The 17,479-nt window shown below is 43.0% G+C and overlaps 1 protein-coding gene across 1 annotated transcript; it reads left to right on the plus strand.

The window, feature by feature from the left end:
• The first annotated feature begins 352 nt into the window (after positions 1-352).
• LOC119727789 lies at positions 353-2,272 on the plus strand. Its single transcript, XM_038199854.1, has one exon. The coding sequence runs from the start codon at positions 353-355 to the stop codon at positions 2,270-2,272; it is 1,920 nt and encodes a 639-aa protein (XP_038055782.1).
• The last annotated feature ends 15,207 nt before the right edge of the window (positions 2,273-17,479 follow it).

Below are 17,479 nucleotides of genomic sequence, written 5' to 3' on the forward strand. Positions count from 1 at the left end.
CTGGAAGTTGAATCCAAACGAATCAAAACAGCAGACAAACTGAGCTTGAAGAAGCCTTCAGCTTCTAACAAGCCCAAGTTCTCTGGGAAGAAGGCAACGAGAGGTGCTCCCTCGTTTCGCCCTGCCCTTAGGAAACATTCAAGCCCTTTCGCCAACAGACGGCCAAGGCATCAGCTGGTGCAATGGTTTCAGCTCCACGCCCCTACTCTGCCCCTGCACGCCAGAATGTACAAACTAAAGGCCGGGGACGTGGCGGCGGTGACGCCCCCACCGAGCCGACCCCCACAATGGGGCCCGTCGGGGGTCGTCTCAGAAATTTCGTAGGGCTCTGGAAAGAGATCACCTCCGACGCATGGGTGATTTCTATAGTCAGCCACGGCTATCAACTAGAATTTACAAGCACCCCTCCGTCGAAATATGTGTTCGCGAAACACTGGTTCCGACAAACGCAGACAAACGATTAGCTCTCGAACAAGAGATATCATCCCTTATTGAGAAGAGAGCGGTCCGCTTGGTGCCACCAGTGGAGCAGTTCACAGGCTTCCTGCCCTCCTTCTTTCTAACACCAAAGAAGGCGGCTGGCGAATGGCGGCTGATAATCAATCTAAAACCGCTCAACAAATTTGTCAAGACCCAAGCGTTTCCGAATGGTAACTCTCCCAGTAGTTCTAGAGTCGTTCCCCACACCAGCGTGGGGAACGTCATTAGACCTAAAAGATGCATACCTACATGTTCCCATCTTCCAAGATCACTCCCGATTTCTACGTTTCTTGTATCAGAGTGTTTCTTGCCAAGAGTGTTTACCAGGGTTGTGCGGGCAGTTGCATCACGTCTTCGGCGAGAGAACTTAATGATTTTTATGTATCTCGACGACTGCCTGATAGTGGGAAAATCGAAAGACGAGACTGCTCAGGATTTGAGGGACACTTATACGTTGACAACGAGGCTAGGCTTCATCATCAACGAGAAGAGGTCCCAACTAATCCCATCCCAGGAAATCACTTTCCTGGAAGCAGAGATCGATCTACGCAGGGGCTTAGCCGTCCCCACAGGGGATCGTATTACCAGCCTGCAGGAGTGCGTCAAACTTTTCCTATCCGCTCAAGTCACTCCAGCGCAAGTTCGGCTGAAACTTCTAGGGTTCACGGCCAGCTTAGTGGACCTGGTCCCCTGGTGCAGACTGAGGATGCGTCCTTTGCAAATGCACCTTCTGGCACATTACAGACCCCAGACAGACCCAATCTCTCTATTGGTCTCGATCGACGAAGTCATTCGTCCACACCTTCGGTGGTGGCTATTGGAACAGAACTGCGGACAGAGTTTCCCCAGAGGGGATCCTCATGTCATAATCTCCACCGACGCTTCCAACGAGGGCTGGGGAGTCTCCCTTCCCCCTCGACAAGCTGCAGGAACTTGGGACAACAACGTTCGGTCCCTACTTATCAATGTTCTAGAGCTTCAGGCCGTAGTCAACGCCTTACACCACTTCCAAGCAGATGTAGTGGGCCGGTCTGTTCTAATCAAGACCGACAACACGACAATGGTAGTATATATCAACAAACAGGGCGGTACAAGATCACCCCAGCTGTGCTACTTGACTTGGGAAATGTTTCAGTGGCTAATCAGACACAAAGCCGATCTACGTGCCATTCACATTCCTGGTGCGGAAAATGACATAGCGGACTCTCTCTCCAGGGGCAAAGTAATTCACACGGAGTGTTCATTGAACAAGAGGATCGTAAGTCAGATCTTCTCGATCCTAGGTCGTCCACACATAGACCTGTTCGCCTCAGCAATCAACACTCAGCTCCCGGTGTTCTGCTCGAGATCCCATCATCCTCAGGCATGGGCCTCGGACGCACATTCAATAGACTGGACAAACATGTTCGCTTACGCCTTCCCTCTGATCTCAATCCTTACAATGGTCATTGGGAAACTGGAGAGAGACAGGTGCAAGATCCTACTGATCGCCCCCTTCTGGCCGCGCCAGCCCTGGGTTCTGCGACTGGTGAGGCTCCTAGTGGGCTCCCCTCTATCTAATCCTCCCAGATCATCACGACCTACTCCTTCAACGTCAGTCCCTGTTCCGACACCCGGCTCCGTTAGATCTCCACCTAGCGTGCTGGCCACTGTCAAGCGCGCTTACCGATCAGTAGGTCTTTCTGAAGACGCTGCAGCCCTGGCCGCAAAGGGACGTCGTCTCTCAACACAACGAATCTATGACAGTCGACTACGACATTATAGACTGTGGATCCACTCTGTGCTTCTTTAAACCATTGTTCAGAATTTCTACTGTCATTGTTCAGAGCCAATTTGTCAGTAGGAATGGTGCGAAATTATCGATCAGCCATAGCAGCAGTTCGCAAAGGCTTTGCTGATGGCTCATCCATTTCCTCTGTGGCGATCACTCATCTACTCCGTGGAATATTCAATGAGAAGCCAACAGTCCGGAAACTAGTCCCATCCTGGGATCCGGGGCAGGTCCTGAACCTTTTGGCCAAGGCTCCATACGAACCCTTGGGCCAAGCACCCCTCATTCATGTGTCAATAAAGCTAGCCCTTCTGCTCGCAGTGGATACTGCTAGGCGTAACAGCGAGATCCAGGCGCTGACTTTAAATCCGGGACATATTCGCTGGGAACCAGGCGAGGTCCGCCTGATCCCAAAAGCGTCCTTTCTGATGAAAAATCAGACAGCAAGGTTTAGCCCTCCTAATATTTTCGTCCCAAAAATTGGGTCCTCCACCTCTGTCCCTTCAAGAACATTTATGGTCCCGTGCGATCCCTAAAGTGGTATTTGGCACGCACTACACCACTCAGGGGTGATTGCATGCAGCTTTTTATTACAACCACGCAGCCGCATGGCCCCGCCTCAAGGGACGCCATTGCGCGTTGGGTAGTATCAGCAATCGAATTCGCTAACTCGGACTGGCCGTCCAAAAGGGATGCTTCTGTCCAAGGCCTTGTCCGGGCCCATGACGTACGCGCCGTAGCGACGTCCTGGGCGTTTTTTTAGGCGGGGTCCCTATCTCAGAAATTTCACAGGCAGCATGCTGGAAGTCGGCCTCTACATTCACATCTTGCTACCTACTTGACGTACTCCAGACTAGAGGTAACACGGGGAAGACGATACTGACATCTCACCAGTCCTCGTCTAAGAACCCTACCCTGCACAGTGGTTCTTCTCGGCCTGGCCTGGAGACCAACTAAGCAGGTAATATATTTACATGTATATCCAATCTAAATGGTTAAATCATGATGTATATATATATATATATACTGTTGTTTAACCATTTGTTTTAAGGGTATCTCGCCTACCCGGCCACCAGTTGTCGGTGCCACTCTGAAAATGGTCCTTTGTCCACCCTTGTCACGATTTTTTTCTCTAAGGTTCCTCACTTTTCCGCCTACATGTATCTTTGGAACAAGTTTAAACATTTAAGATACTATTAATCAATTACAAAAACTCTTTTGGCATAGAATTTGAACCTTTCTCTCGGACTTAAAAACATCTCACAATACCACAAAATGTTGGTTCTTCCCCAAGTTTATGGTCTTGGAAGTCGGCATTGCATTAGGTCTATGGTGCTTGTTTCAGAAGTGTATTTAAACTGTTCGCATTGACGAGCCTCCAATCTCAATTGAGGCACAGATTTTCACTCTTAATCTACATTAATTCTGATCGAGTCTGAAGAACATTTTCAACATTTATAAAAAATATAAAAAAACAAAGACGATAGGCTGAGGTAAATCTTCATTTTGTGACATCGACTTTGTTCGAAAAGTTGTTTTACTTTTGATCCTCTCATCAGATTTTTAGAAAATGTGTTCGACATAAGAATGAGGACTTCATACAAAAAAAATCATTCCTACCTTCTAAGAAATGCTGCAGTGAAAATAACTTGCTTGGCGACCATGGCTAATTCACATCAACTGGACGGCGAGTAAAACTTGGCACTGCCACAAAGTTAATGTTGATAGGCAGGAGATGGATATGCAACATGACCACACATCACATTGCAGTTTGGATTCACTGAGTTTGCTGAACAACCACCTAATTTTATGGCTGGTACAGTGTAATCGTGCAAGACAACTGATGTGCAACTGCCACATTCTTCTGTTAAAATCAGGGGCTCAAGCCAACAGATTTTATTCACGATTCTACAAAAAAATTTCAAACACCATATGGAAGGGTTTCCATTTTTTGGCTTAAAGGCACGTCTAGAAACATTTGTTTTTTACCAAAAAACGGACCTACCAGTTTAATGAGCAAAATCTTGCTCAAAGTGAAGATAGGGCCGGTGTCCGCCAGATATGGTACCGTTTGGAAGAAAACAATTTTTGAATGTGGTTGAAAGGTGCGTTTGCAACAGAGTTGTGTATACTTTTTCTTTGCTTTCTCAAAATGTATGCATCCACATGGCTGAAAATTCAATGGGTTTATAGCTGTTCTCCACTAGTATTACTTGAAATTTGAGCAGTTTTGTTGCTTCAGATGAATCTTTTTTTACAAAAAGCATTTGAACAATCCTTATACATGTATATTAGATGTATATTTAACCCATATTCATAAATACCTAAGACAGTTCACCCATTCCCATTGGTCGAGAGCCCATCACATGGATGGTTTTAAATGGTTGACAAAAGACTGGCTGGCTTAAACGTTTTTCCAGTGCTACATGAAATTTGGACTAATATGAAATCCCGTGCCTTTTTCCGTTTTATTGGTTGAACGTTCACAATCCTCACGTAGGCATGCGCAATACTACCAGTGAGTCATGTATTTTAAAGTCCTAAATTCACAATACACCGGCACAGCTGCGTTCTGCGCCACTCACGCAGGACGTGCGCGCCAATCTCCATATAAGTAAAATTTTGAAACTGCGTGGTGGTGGTATGAACTAGAGAAGGTTTGCGGTAACACCTAGTAGAAATCTCTTTTGGGATGATGCATGGTTCTGAAAAGAACCGGTTGGTTGTAAAACTTCAAGATCTCTCAAGATCGTCTTCAGGAGATCTCCTGAAGTAACGTTGAGTTTTACAACCAAACGGTTATTTTCAGAACCACACATCTTCCCAAACCGGATTTCTACATGGTGTTACCGTAAACCTTCATTAATCTCCATATAAGGACTTGTTTACAGCTTCTCGCGGGAGGGACACACCATAATAGAGCTAGAGCGGTGTTTCGAAAATAATGAAGTAAAATTGCTGAACAAAATCTTTGGAAATTTAAAATTTTTGACTAGTTTTGACTTTTAGACCTAATGTTTTGATTTTTTGACTGAAAAGATATTTACGAATGGGAATAAGTATGTGCTTGGCTGGTATAAAACACTCTGTTTAAGACTGTTGAAGTCTAGTATCTGGATGCTGATAATTACCCTCGCCATCCAGACTCTAACCGGTTTTACTAAACATCCTGTTTAAAACCGGCCAAGCACGCATTAATATTCCTATATTTCCCAATAAGGACCTATTAGTGTGGAGCCGACAAATTGACAGTTGACATGTTGAGCTGGCAGGTGATAAGTTTAATTAGCAATATGGAGACTACCGTAGTTATTGACTGAGGATGATCAAGCTGCATGTACAAACATGCCACTTACACTAGATTACATTTGGTGCACAGACAGAAGAAGCCAATCCTCCCAGGCAATAATATTGATCACCAACTTGTTTAACTCCCCACAAAAGTTTGACATCTCTCAATCGGGCAGCTAGCGCATAGAACAGCGTGTCCACACGTTTCTGATTATAATCGGGTGAACGTGCTCGTTTAGTTCAATACTGGCCAGCCCAAATCAAAGAGCTGCTCACAAAAATAAGCCAATTACATGTCTCCATTGATACATCTAAACAAGTCTGGGCAAGTAAAGCTGGTTCCGGACCAATTTGGTCTAAGGTGTCTATCAGTGGCGTAGCCAGGAATTTTTCATTTGGGGCGCTAGGGGGGCTGGAACATTTCATGGGGGGTGGGGGGCGTCATGCAGGGGCGTCAATCGCTTCTCAAAAGTGGGGGGGGGGCGGACATACCTTGATCAGAACTGATGCGAGCACGAAGCGTGAAGCCCTTACGGCGTGGGGTTTCGGGGCCCGCTTAAGGGGCCCGAAAAAAAATTGATTCTAGATGTTCTGTGGTGTGATCTGAAGCAATTTCTTACCACTTTCCTCCATGCTTTAACTAATATTTTCTTAGCAAAAGATAATTATTTGAACATCGTTTTCGAGGTTGGAGTCATTGAATCAGCTATCGGTATTTTGAGCTATAGGCGTGTGGTTCGGGGCCCGCTTATGGCCCCCGAAAAAAATTGGATTCTCGATGCTCTGTGGTGTGATCTGAGGCAGTTTCTTACCACTTTAACCAATAATTATTTTAGCACAAAAGATAATAATTTAAACATAATTTTCGAGGTTTTCTCAGCTAAAGGCATAAGAAACATTTTTGAACATTGTTTTCGAGGTTGGAGTCATTGAATCAGCTACCAGAATTCTGAGCTTTAGGCGTGGGGTTCGGGGCCCGCTTAAGGGCCCCGACAAATTTTGGATTCTAAATGCTCTGTGGTGCTATCTGAGGCAATTTCTGACCACTTTAACCAATATTTTCGAAGCAAAAGATACATTGTAGTACATAATAGGGCCCTGTAAATGAGACACGAGTTCAAAAATCTGGGGGGGGGGACATTTGATATTGTGTCCCCCACCCTTCAAAAAAAAGGGGGGGGGGACATGTCCCCTGTCCCCCTTAGGATTGGGCGTCATGTAGATCAATGATATTTTTTTTAGAAACTCAAAATCTCAGTGGGGGGGGGGGGGGCGACTGGGGGGGGGGCACAAGGTTTCATGGGGGGGGGGGGGAGCGGTCGCCCCCCACGCCCCCCGGTGGCTACGCCACTGGTGTCTATATATACGCAGTTATCTGAGTCAGATTTTTGGGAGACTTCAGTGAATCAGTGAGATAGGTGCAAAGAGGACCGTAAGCTGGCCCTTATGGGTCCAGCAAAAAGGCTTGTCTATGGACTATTTCACCTGTATGGCATGACTGTCGGTTGCTAACAAGCAAACATCCGTCCAGATTTTTTTACTCATATTGCACTGGGCTAAGTCAACACTTCAAAGTCCATGCATATATATTTCAAGTGACAGTGAAGAATAGTGTGTTGTTGCTTCCTCCAAATGAAAGTCAGCACCAAGTGACAACAGCATGCAACTGGGTAAGCAAATCTAACACATGGTCTATGCTAAAAAAGCATTACGTTTTAATCCACTAGTAGTCTTTAATCAACTTCTTTAGTTGAGGGATGTCATTTTAGCTTGAATGCGACTCTTTTCACTATAAGCCGACAATAAAAAGTCTACAGAGACCTTGGCAATAGGATTATCGCCTAATCATCAGACTCAGTAGTAACTGGACACATAATTATGGGAAAGAAGCCGCTTCCAATTTTGGTCACAAAATCAGTGTGATGCATGATGCATGCACTGCTAATTAAAATGCAGAACTCGAGATGTTTATCACTGCAGTTGAAGACTGGTCGTCGAAATTGTATCTTGAAACTTTTTCCAAACACCAAGTTTGGGGTGTACTTTTATTGTTCTCTCAGCACACTTTGTCAGTTTTTCTATAAAATAATCCTAACCTTGAAATTCACACTTCAAATAATTTGCAGTTTTGCTTGGAGACAACTTCCGAGTCATCGTGGTTTTCTTGTCGTAGTCTGTATCCAGAATGGGTGCAGACGCAACGCAAACGACGGTGGACTGGGGTATTTACAATGCCCCTCCATTCAATGTATCCGTGAAGCTGGAAACTGGGGACAGTGATTATCCTTAAATACGTGATAAGACTTATCTTTGTCATCACTGAAACCGTTCTACTCCTAGCACTGAACCCACTTTTTGTCTCCTGGCTCTAAACCATGTCCACGACACGGTCCAAGACACCACTAAAGTGTTTCTCCACTCCATGACGGCTGCCGATTTGGGGGTGGGGATTTTCGGGGCAATCCCAATGATACCTTCGGTAATTTATGGAGGCTAGCAGTTTGGGGAAGCACTGTGTGGGATGCAGTCCTTTCTGTATTCATCATGTACCCTAGGATCCCTTCTTACACTGCTCTTGCTATCTGTAGACAGGTACATTTCCGTGGTGTATGCTCTCCGTTATCACTCTTTAGTGACGGTGAGCGAGCCCGAATCATGGCATGTGCTGCATGGGCTGTTGTCTTGTGCATAATGACAGGGAATGGTCTTCTCAGCGGTTGGCAAGCCATGTACTTTGACTACTCACTGTGCTGCATTTTTTTTACGTCGATGGTGGGGGTTCCTACACCTACATGCAAGTTATCTACACGATTATTTTACAGAGCTGTATGCTGACACTTGCGGTAGTGTACACCAGACTTTTTATGATTTCACGCCAGCATGCACGCCGCAAACCGACTCGCGAGTCCTGCTACCAAGACCCTGCACACTGTACTGCTCATTGCATTGAGTGCACTATTTTCCAATCTTCTGCCAATAGCATTCTTTTATGTCTGGACTTAATGCCACTGCAATGGGTACCCTCTTTCTGTTAGTGCTACCCGTACTGACAAACAGTTGGGTAAATGTCGTCATTTATTACCTCAGGAATGGGGAAATTCGCCGAGTGACATTCAAACTTCTGGTATCATGCTACAAATGTTGCAAACGGCACACATTTCAATGCGAATTAAAAAACTGAAACGACGGATTTAAAAAAAGAAAAATCCATCTTTTTCCCCTCGGTTAAAAAGCAAATTAAATAAATTGCTGTGAGAAGATGTGATGGTGAATCACTTGTGAGAGTTTATGTGGTTCAAACCTGTGGAAACCAAAATCTCAGACAGTAAGCTCTGCCTGTCATCAGGAGACAGATTATCCGAACAGAATCAATTTAAACCACTTACACTTCACAGTCCTTGATGTGTTTCAGAATTTCGCACTGCAATATCAGACTAGCCAGAAAAAAACGCTTACTTTTTAAAATTTAATTTGAATGCAACAAATGTTTGTGGGATTGATTATGCTTACGTGTAATCAAAATTTCAAACATCAAACAAATAACCATTGCAAACTGTTAATAAAAGCGACAAAGGATGGCGGCGTTTATTACTACGTTTGCCATGGTCACCTAAGACCAAAAAAGTCTTCGGTTTCTGGTATGGAGCTTGCCCCAAAAGTGGTGCGGCGACGCGGCTTTTTTTTTTTTTTTTTTTTCCTTTTTTTTCTTTTTCAAATGTCGGCTGATGACTGCAAATGGTGCAAAATGTATGGGAGCCGAGAGAGGCCACATAAAGCTTATACTCGATCGTAACCCCATCTAAAAACACGTTCAAATTGTGAAGCAGCATGATTCCAGTCAAACCATTGAGTTTAGCGGTTTTAAGACATCATCTAACATTGAAAAAAAAAAAAATTTTGCCGACGCGCATGGCTACGGCGACGCGCGCGCAGACCAGAAACCGGAGCCTTTTTTTGGCCTAATTGAGGTATTTTTTCTCCTAAGTTACTCACAGGTAAGCTTAATCATTTTTTCTTCAGTGTCTTGAGATTTTTTAATTTAGAGGACAGTCTCACAAATTTTTCCCCATTTTGTAAAAAGTTGTTTGGTATATTCTAGGCAGTCTGTGACTCTGTGTTTTTTATTCGAATATACAATGTAGGCCTACTACAAAGAGCAACAAATTTGATCTTTTGTGTTTCAAAAACTAAACTTCATGCTTAGCCCTCTCTTTTGGCTTTTGATTGGTGTTATAACTTCATTAACGTCACAATAGGCCATCAACCTCGGTCCAAAATTTTGGCCACTGGTATCAAATGAGGGGAGAAATCGTCATTACGATTTTAGGCAAGATATACACCTCCGGAGTTGGAAAATATGTGATAGCATTGCAGCGGTGGCAGCTTTTTGGGTGTTATCTTCCTTTTTAAAAAATGTCCATCAAAATGCTTGTTACCACTCTAGGGGCGGTGTACCTTGTTGCATGCGCACTATAATCATTTATGCCCTGATTCGATACTGACCAAACCCCCAGGTTGATGGCCTACAACATTTCTTAATGGAATGTGAAATAATTTCTTAAAACAATAACTGGTGTAATGCAGGTTTGCAATCACCTGCAATTACATAGGATTGTTGTCAAGGCTGGACTGGTGCAAAACACTCAGTGATTCTTTCATGCAGAATGGTAGTCCAGTCTTTTACAAGTCAGTCATGTGTCTTTATTGCCTTCCACCAAAAATTTAATAGGCTTCACAAAAAGAATGGCAAAGTTCTTCTATATTTTCTTGAGAAGAGGATTCCAGGTGGTACAAAGTTTGTGTGTTGTAATGAATGTGGTAGAACTTTTATCCTGCTTTCAAACAACACACTTTATTTTATGGTTTTCACAGAGAAGATTTTTTCTATGTCATAGGTCTATAGATTATGAAATTCCATGCAATTAGCATATTTGTTTTGTTCATTTTGTACAAATACATTCCATTTTTTGTTATAAATTGTGACTATAACTTTTAATATGCCTGAAAGATTTTTTTTCACAGGTTTGTTTCACTAAATATGAACATTGTAATAGCAACACGCATCTTATCACCAGTAACATCTGCATGTGCCACATTAGGTGAACGAATTTATGTACAGTATAGTAAAATTGATAGCAAGATGATGTTGGTGCTTTTAGTGTTAGCTCTTTGTGATCATACGGTTACTGTAAAATCACTTCATTTCTCTTGAAATAATCTCATGTAAATGGTTTAGAAGTTTAGAAGAATTACTAATAATACTAAACATGTGGTCTAAAAGTAGCACTTCAAGAACATTTTGAAGTGCTATCTTTTTGATCTTATACCTGTAGTGGTTTACTTTTGTGGGTCATTCAATCAATTTAAAGTCCACATGCGGTAAAGCTGCCTAGCCCATGAAGCAAGCAAGGCGATGGAGCCTCATTATAAATCACTGTAGATCATGCAAGAGTACATGTTATACACTACCTGGGTTGCTGCATGATGTGCTGACGCTTCAATTTGTATCAAAAGATAGAGAATAAGATCTATCAAATGTTATTAAAAAGAACCGTTATTTTTGGGGGGCCATAGACTTTCTCAGAACCTTAGGAAGTTGGAGGAGGTGATTTACAGGTTATCTTTCCAGTCACTAACAATATTGATGACATCATCTCACAGACAGGAACAAAGCCCAGTGTGCAAATTGGTGCCACCCAACCACACAGATCACTCCATTCAATTCTAATAAATGACCTTTAACCCTAACAGCTTGGGTATTTTTACTAGAAAGTATTCCTGAATCCGCCAAAATCCATAAATTTTGCCATGCACAAAAATGTTGATGGCCAGTGAGTCCATCAGAATCCACCAGTTAGCCGGGAGTAAATCTGCTGAGATCCTGAATCCATCAAAGTCCCCCAACTGCTCCATATGGAGGTATCCTGAATCCATCAAACTCATTGCAGTACTGCTAGGCTTACTACCCTGAATCCACATCTTTTTTTCAATATGGAAGTATCCTGATTCCGCCGAAATCCTCCAAAACAGGGCTGTGGATTTTGATGGATTTAGGTCAGTAGGGTTAAACATGCCACAATGTAAGTGGGTCTTTCCCCACTAATGGTCTACAATTGACTGCACATTTGGGATGAGAGTGGAACATTGGAGCTATGCACAACAAAGCAAGATATTTTGTTCAACTTTTCTATACATCCATACACAATAGAGGCCTTTCAGTATATTTCGGAAATTACAGGCGTCAGTCACCATCATTGTACAAGTAAATCATTACGTACCGGTAACATGGACAGAAATGTTACTATAAATTGATTGACAGATCATTAATTATCATGTACACGTACATGAATTTACTCCAATGTCGTCTCACTTATCAAATACGTAACCCATTACCAGCCAAAATAAACAAAAATCTCTTAAGACATTTACATGTATATGTAACATTCGTAATTTTGTAACGAATGTCTGTCCATTCTGAACAAAAATCCCTGTGATGTCTTAAATTAACAGTAGATCATGCGTTGGGTTTTACAGATACCAATTCTGCAGGGCTAAGAACAAGGGAAAATATTTGGGTAAATACATTTATTGTATTGTAATTTTCCACCAATATTAACACACTTTCTGTCCATCTACATTATATGTACTTTGTAGATGCAACATTTTGGGCATGCCTGTATCTTGCAAAATTTGACAGGAAAGTCTTAAATTCTTGGTAAGCACAATCCAAGGTTCGACCCCCGTTTCAAGTCTGCGAGTCTGACACCATGACGCGTTTACAGTCATGTTTACACTGCCAAATCGTACACCAGCACGAACTAGCCCCTGTACGTAAGTGGGCCTTCATAGAAGCCTTCGCTTGCATTGCCTCGTGTATATTATATTGTGCTGGTTAAGCATTTGTTTTCGTAATTATAGTTGCTAGAATTCTATACACCATCAGAACTCAAGGAACAGACGACTCTTCTGATGGGCGGGAGCGTCATTCTTCCCCACTTTTACCCTTTCACCCTTATTTGGATGAAAATGATTCGCAGACTGCTGTTAGGTTGTTAAAAAAAAAGTAGAACTAGTGGTAAACGTTTCTCAGACGTGACGTCTTAGTTATCGTCTGCTTCCCTGGCCTTTCAGCCGTCTTGAACCAATGATGAATCAATCCCAACCTTAAGTTCGATCGATTCTGTTTGGTTGAAACAACTTAGGGCGTCACGTTGACAAAACCAATCGCAAAACACTCGACCATAAAACCAAAACATCTCGTATAGTCGGTTGCAATCACACTGGTCTCAGGAGATTCAGAAAAGCTTGATTCTGCGACTGTTTTCAGGGTCAAGGAACCCTTCAAGACATACAAGAAGTGCTGTTTGGTGAAGGCGTCCATCTTGAATTTCAAAATGGCCCCAAACTTCAACCGAAATTGCTTTTGCCCATATCCGGGTGACCGGGTTTCAAAAGAAGATTATGTTGTCTACATCAAGGACTCCACGACAAGTGGACATCTGCTTTTCTGCTTTCATAATAACAGAAAGCACATTATCTTTGGAAAGATCAATTTTTCTAAAATGTTGTTTCTCCCCTCGGTTTTTCTGCTAGGTCGGAAAAAGCAGACTTAGCTTTTCCTCCGTTTGCTGGCGGATGAAAAGTGGACATCTGCTTTTTCCAGCTCGAGTAGCCAGAAAATCATTAAACATTGAAGGTTTTCAACCTTTCCATTTTCTGCTTTGTTGCCACCTGAAAAGCAGATTTTGCTCAGTTGGCCGAAAAGTGGCCTTTTGCTTTTCTCACTTCAGCAAGGCAGAACCCCCGATCGAATGTTTTAACGACTGTGTGTGTATTTTACCTAGGCTGTTTAGTCTCCTAGACCCGCAGGTAGTTAATTGTATTTTAACCCCACTGTAAAAGTTTAATAGCGCCCTCGCGATGATTGACAGGTACTTAATTATTTTGACCCTACCGTAAAAATGTGCAATGGCGCCCTCACTCAAGGTTGGCATGTATAACAATGTTTTTTTTTACCCAAAAGCCATAATGTTAAAAACAAATTCATGAGAACATAATTTATTGTAAAATTTAATTTATTTGTGTTCTTATTGAACATGCATTTCAATTGCCTAATCTACCGAAAAGATTTGATATTAAAATGTATCATTGCTTGCAAAACAAGATTCAGTAAGGCCTACTATTCACTTTGCGCTTCAAATAAAGCTATTTTACTACACAAACGCAAGAAAGAAATGGGCCATGTGAAGAAAATAGAATGAGAACAAATGCTCACTTAAATTTGGTTGGTATACCTTTGACATGTTTGATCCTGTTTAAATACGGCCAAATAATAAAGTATCGCAGAGTGTATAAAAGTTTTTGTACGCACATTATTTTGGTCAATTAGTGGCGCTGTTGAAAGTTTCTGGTCTTTGTAAAAGTTGTGTGGATGCGCTCATTGCGCTGTAAGATCGTGTACAGGGGTGATCGGAAAGTCCGCTGAAAAAGTGAAACATGAAGTACTTGCTCATAGGTCATGACGGGAAGGGCGCCCCTAGCGTTGGGCAGGTAAAAGGCAGATTTACTGCATACTCAACGTGATAACTTAGTTGTGCAAAGCCACTAAACTTGGTTCTTTGTGGTAAATTATGCAGATATATAACATTTAAGAAGAACTGACAGTGTACAGTATGCTAATGAGCTGACTGTAACTGTTTTCTCTTTCATCAATGAAAATCCCACTCGCATTTTACACCCGATGTTTTACAAAACAATTCTCCGATTACATAAAGGTATACTGAAAGGGAATATCATTATATTAGACAATGAAGGAAAGGCTCAACATGTAGATTGTCCCCTGTGACGCAATCTGATAAATCTTTTGAAGCCTTTCGCAAAAGCTTTCACAATAGTAGCACTCAGTGCAATGTCCAATGCTCCCCGTTATTGTTGAGTATTATGGTTCGTTGGCGGAGGCATTTCACTGAGTCGGGAGGGGATGTAATATGGAGACAAGAAACGCAATATTGATTTAACCTGCATCAGGTAACGACAAAAATGAAAGGGAAAGGTTGGTCTAACCTTCATTGTCAAAATTGGGGAATTACATTACCCCAATTCCGGTTCCACTCATAGACTTCAATTCATTACAATGCCGACGCCAAGACTGCCAGACCAAACTGTATCAGGCCAGGCTGTCTGTGGTTCTGGCTGAAGACCCTGTGGGCTGTTTTGAGGATGACCCTGGTTGAGAAACCCGCTGTTGCTGTAGTAGAAGCTGATGCACTTCTGGTTGAATGTGCTTAAAAGTGAGTGGTGTTTATTCCAGCTTGGGGCATAATGTCTTTGAGCCATCTGGAAATAGTGGATGGAACAACTGGATTGTATGGTTTTGTATGATGAGACAAAACAAAATAAGTTGTTTTATTTCGGACTGGCCCTCACGTACCGCTGTGAAAGTGGGTTCCGTCAAGATATTCTTCCAAGGCTCGTGCAGCACAAAGGTATGAAGCCCGGGAAGGGACAGGGTGGAATTTTTTTGGTAATTTGCTAATTCGTTCGCACGAATTGCTAACTCGTTCCCACGAATTACTAATTCGTTCGCACGAATTGCTAACTCGTTCGCACGAATTGCTAACTCGTTCGCACGAATTGCCATTTCGTTCGCGCGAATTGCCATTTCGTTCGCACGAATTGCTAATTCGTGGGAACGAATTGCCAACTCGTGCATCCGGGAACGCGTTAGTAATTCGTGGGAACGAGTTGGTAATTCGTGGGAACGAAATAGCAATTCGTGGGAACGAATTAGCAATTCGTGGGAACGAAATAGCAATTCGTGGGAACGAAATAGCAATTCGTGCGAACAAGTTAGCAATTCGTGCGATGAATTAGCAATTCGTGCGAACGAGTTAGTAATTTGTGGGAACGAATTAGCAAATTCCAAAAAAAAACCTCCACCCTGTCCCTTCCCGGGCTTCATACAAAGGTTTCCGCTACCCGAGAAGCATGGAACTTCTGTTACATGATGAAAGGGTTTTAAAACAAACTTTTTCTTGGACGGTTTGGTCAGCCAGAAGATAATGTTTAATGACCATTAGTACATCTTGACATTGTTGTTATCAAGAAAAGTAAGGGAAGAGCATTTCGCCGTGACAAGTGCAATTAACATTATTTTTAAGTCAGCTGTTTGATCATTAGGTGGCACTTGTCTGCCCAAGATTTGATGAAGTTGAGCACAATACTGACATCCCAAGTAATATTGTAACGAGGACGTGGAGGTCTTAGGTCAAGAATACCTTTGCAGAAGCGTTTTACCAGGTGGTGTTGGCCTATTATAGGAAGACCCCCCACAAACAAAGTGAGCTGATGAAATGGAGAAACGGTGTATATTTAGTGTTTTTTAAAGTAAACCTTCATTAATCAGTTGTAAAAATGATAAACAGTCAGCTACAAATGATCGAACTGGATCAACATCCCTCGAAATACACCAGTGAGCCCATCTTTTCCGTGCGGAATCATATACTGCTGTTGGGTTGATGTCTCCTCGATGCCAGGATGGTGTTTGACACATCTCGTGAAACTCCTTCTGTTTATACATTTTTTTCGTGGTAGTTTCCAAGCAGTTACAAATTGTAGACTGTGTGACAGTGGATGTATCTGTTGCTTGGTGTGTGGGAGCCGAAGAAGATCTTATCTTCTGGGAAAGAGAACCGGATTTGTGACTGCCCACTTTGGTAGGATTGGGTACCACGGTTGTGCTTGCCACAATGGAGCAATCATCACCATGCACAGTTGCTTTTTCTTCCGTGATCTTGTAAATACATTTGGAGATTATTGCAAACGGGGAAAGTCACAACCCTTTAGTCCTTCCAAATTCATCAGAAGGATATCTTTTTTTCCACGCCGTACTATCTGGTTGCTACGACATTAATTTATGTATGAGTGTTCAGTCGAGTTGCGGACAGGTTCACCAAAGGTGTGAAGTCCAGTCTCTGCATGACCCTGTGGAACACTGCTGGTTGTAGCTGCCACTCTGTCTGGTCGTTGCGAATTCCCGACAAACTGTCGGGGTGATGTTTACTGAGTCTGCAATGTTGTCTGCTGATAGAAGTTCTCTATTGAGGCACCAACTCCGGATGGTAATGGCATGCTGAGCGAGCTCTTTGGCTCGTGCCCCCTCCCCCTTTCTACGGTGGTTGACGTAGCAAATGGCTACTGCACTGTCCATTTGTGGATGCGAAGATTTTGGTGATTGACAATCAAGGATTTGAGAGCATCATTGCTAAGCTTCCATAAAGTTGATATTTTTCCTGTTCCTGCAGAGGACCAACGGCCCCAATCTTCTTTTGTCCGGTGCAGGCGCCCCAGCGTGCAGGCGTCCGGGGTTGTTGCAGAACTGTTCGGCCCTTCCAGGCCTGGAGGCAGTGAGCCATGTCTCCAGTTCCTGTCTTGCTTGTGATGATGACAGAGGAACTTCTTGTTCGATGTTAATTGTTTCTGTGGAGGACAGAGATCTTTTCCTGTTGGGCGTTTTGATAAAACATTGGAGCTGGAAATACTGCCTGTATTGTTGCCGATAATCTGCCGAGAAATAGCTCTCGAACTGTTCAATTCTCCACAGTCAGGAAATGCTGGCAATGGGTGATGATTCTGGTGATCTTGTCTCGACTTAGGGAGAGGGGAGGCTTTTGGAATCCAAAACAAAACCTAGAAATTGCATGTTCTGTGTTGTTGTTGGTGCGCGACTTGGTCAAGTTTGCTACGAGCCCGAGTGTCGGCTTCGTGTTATTAGTGGCTAGGCTTTCCCGGTGTGAATTAGACTCAAGGATAAGGATGTCATCGAAGTAAAAATATACGCAGCGTATGCCATGTTCTCTCAATGTCGAAGCTACCGTTTTCAGAATCTTGGGCGAAGCGCGAGGTGCAGTGCAGAGGCCAAAACGGGACGCATGTAAA

This window comes from Patiria miniata, unplaced genomic scaffold (assembly GCF_015706575.1).
Source record: "Patiria miniata isolate m_02_andy unplaced genomic scaffold, ASM1570657v1 HiC_scaffold_20, whole genome shotgun sequence".
NCBI lineage: Eukaryota > Metazoa > Echinodermata > Asteroidea > Valvatida > Asterinidae > Patiria > Patiria miniata.

Excerpts from the sequence above, each read along its gene's own strand:
- LOC119727789 (XM_038199854.1), top strand. The coding sequence starts at position 353 with ATGGGTGATTTCTATAGTCAGCCACGGCTATCAACTAGAATTTACAAG.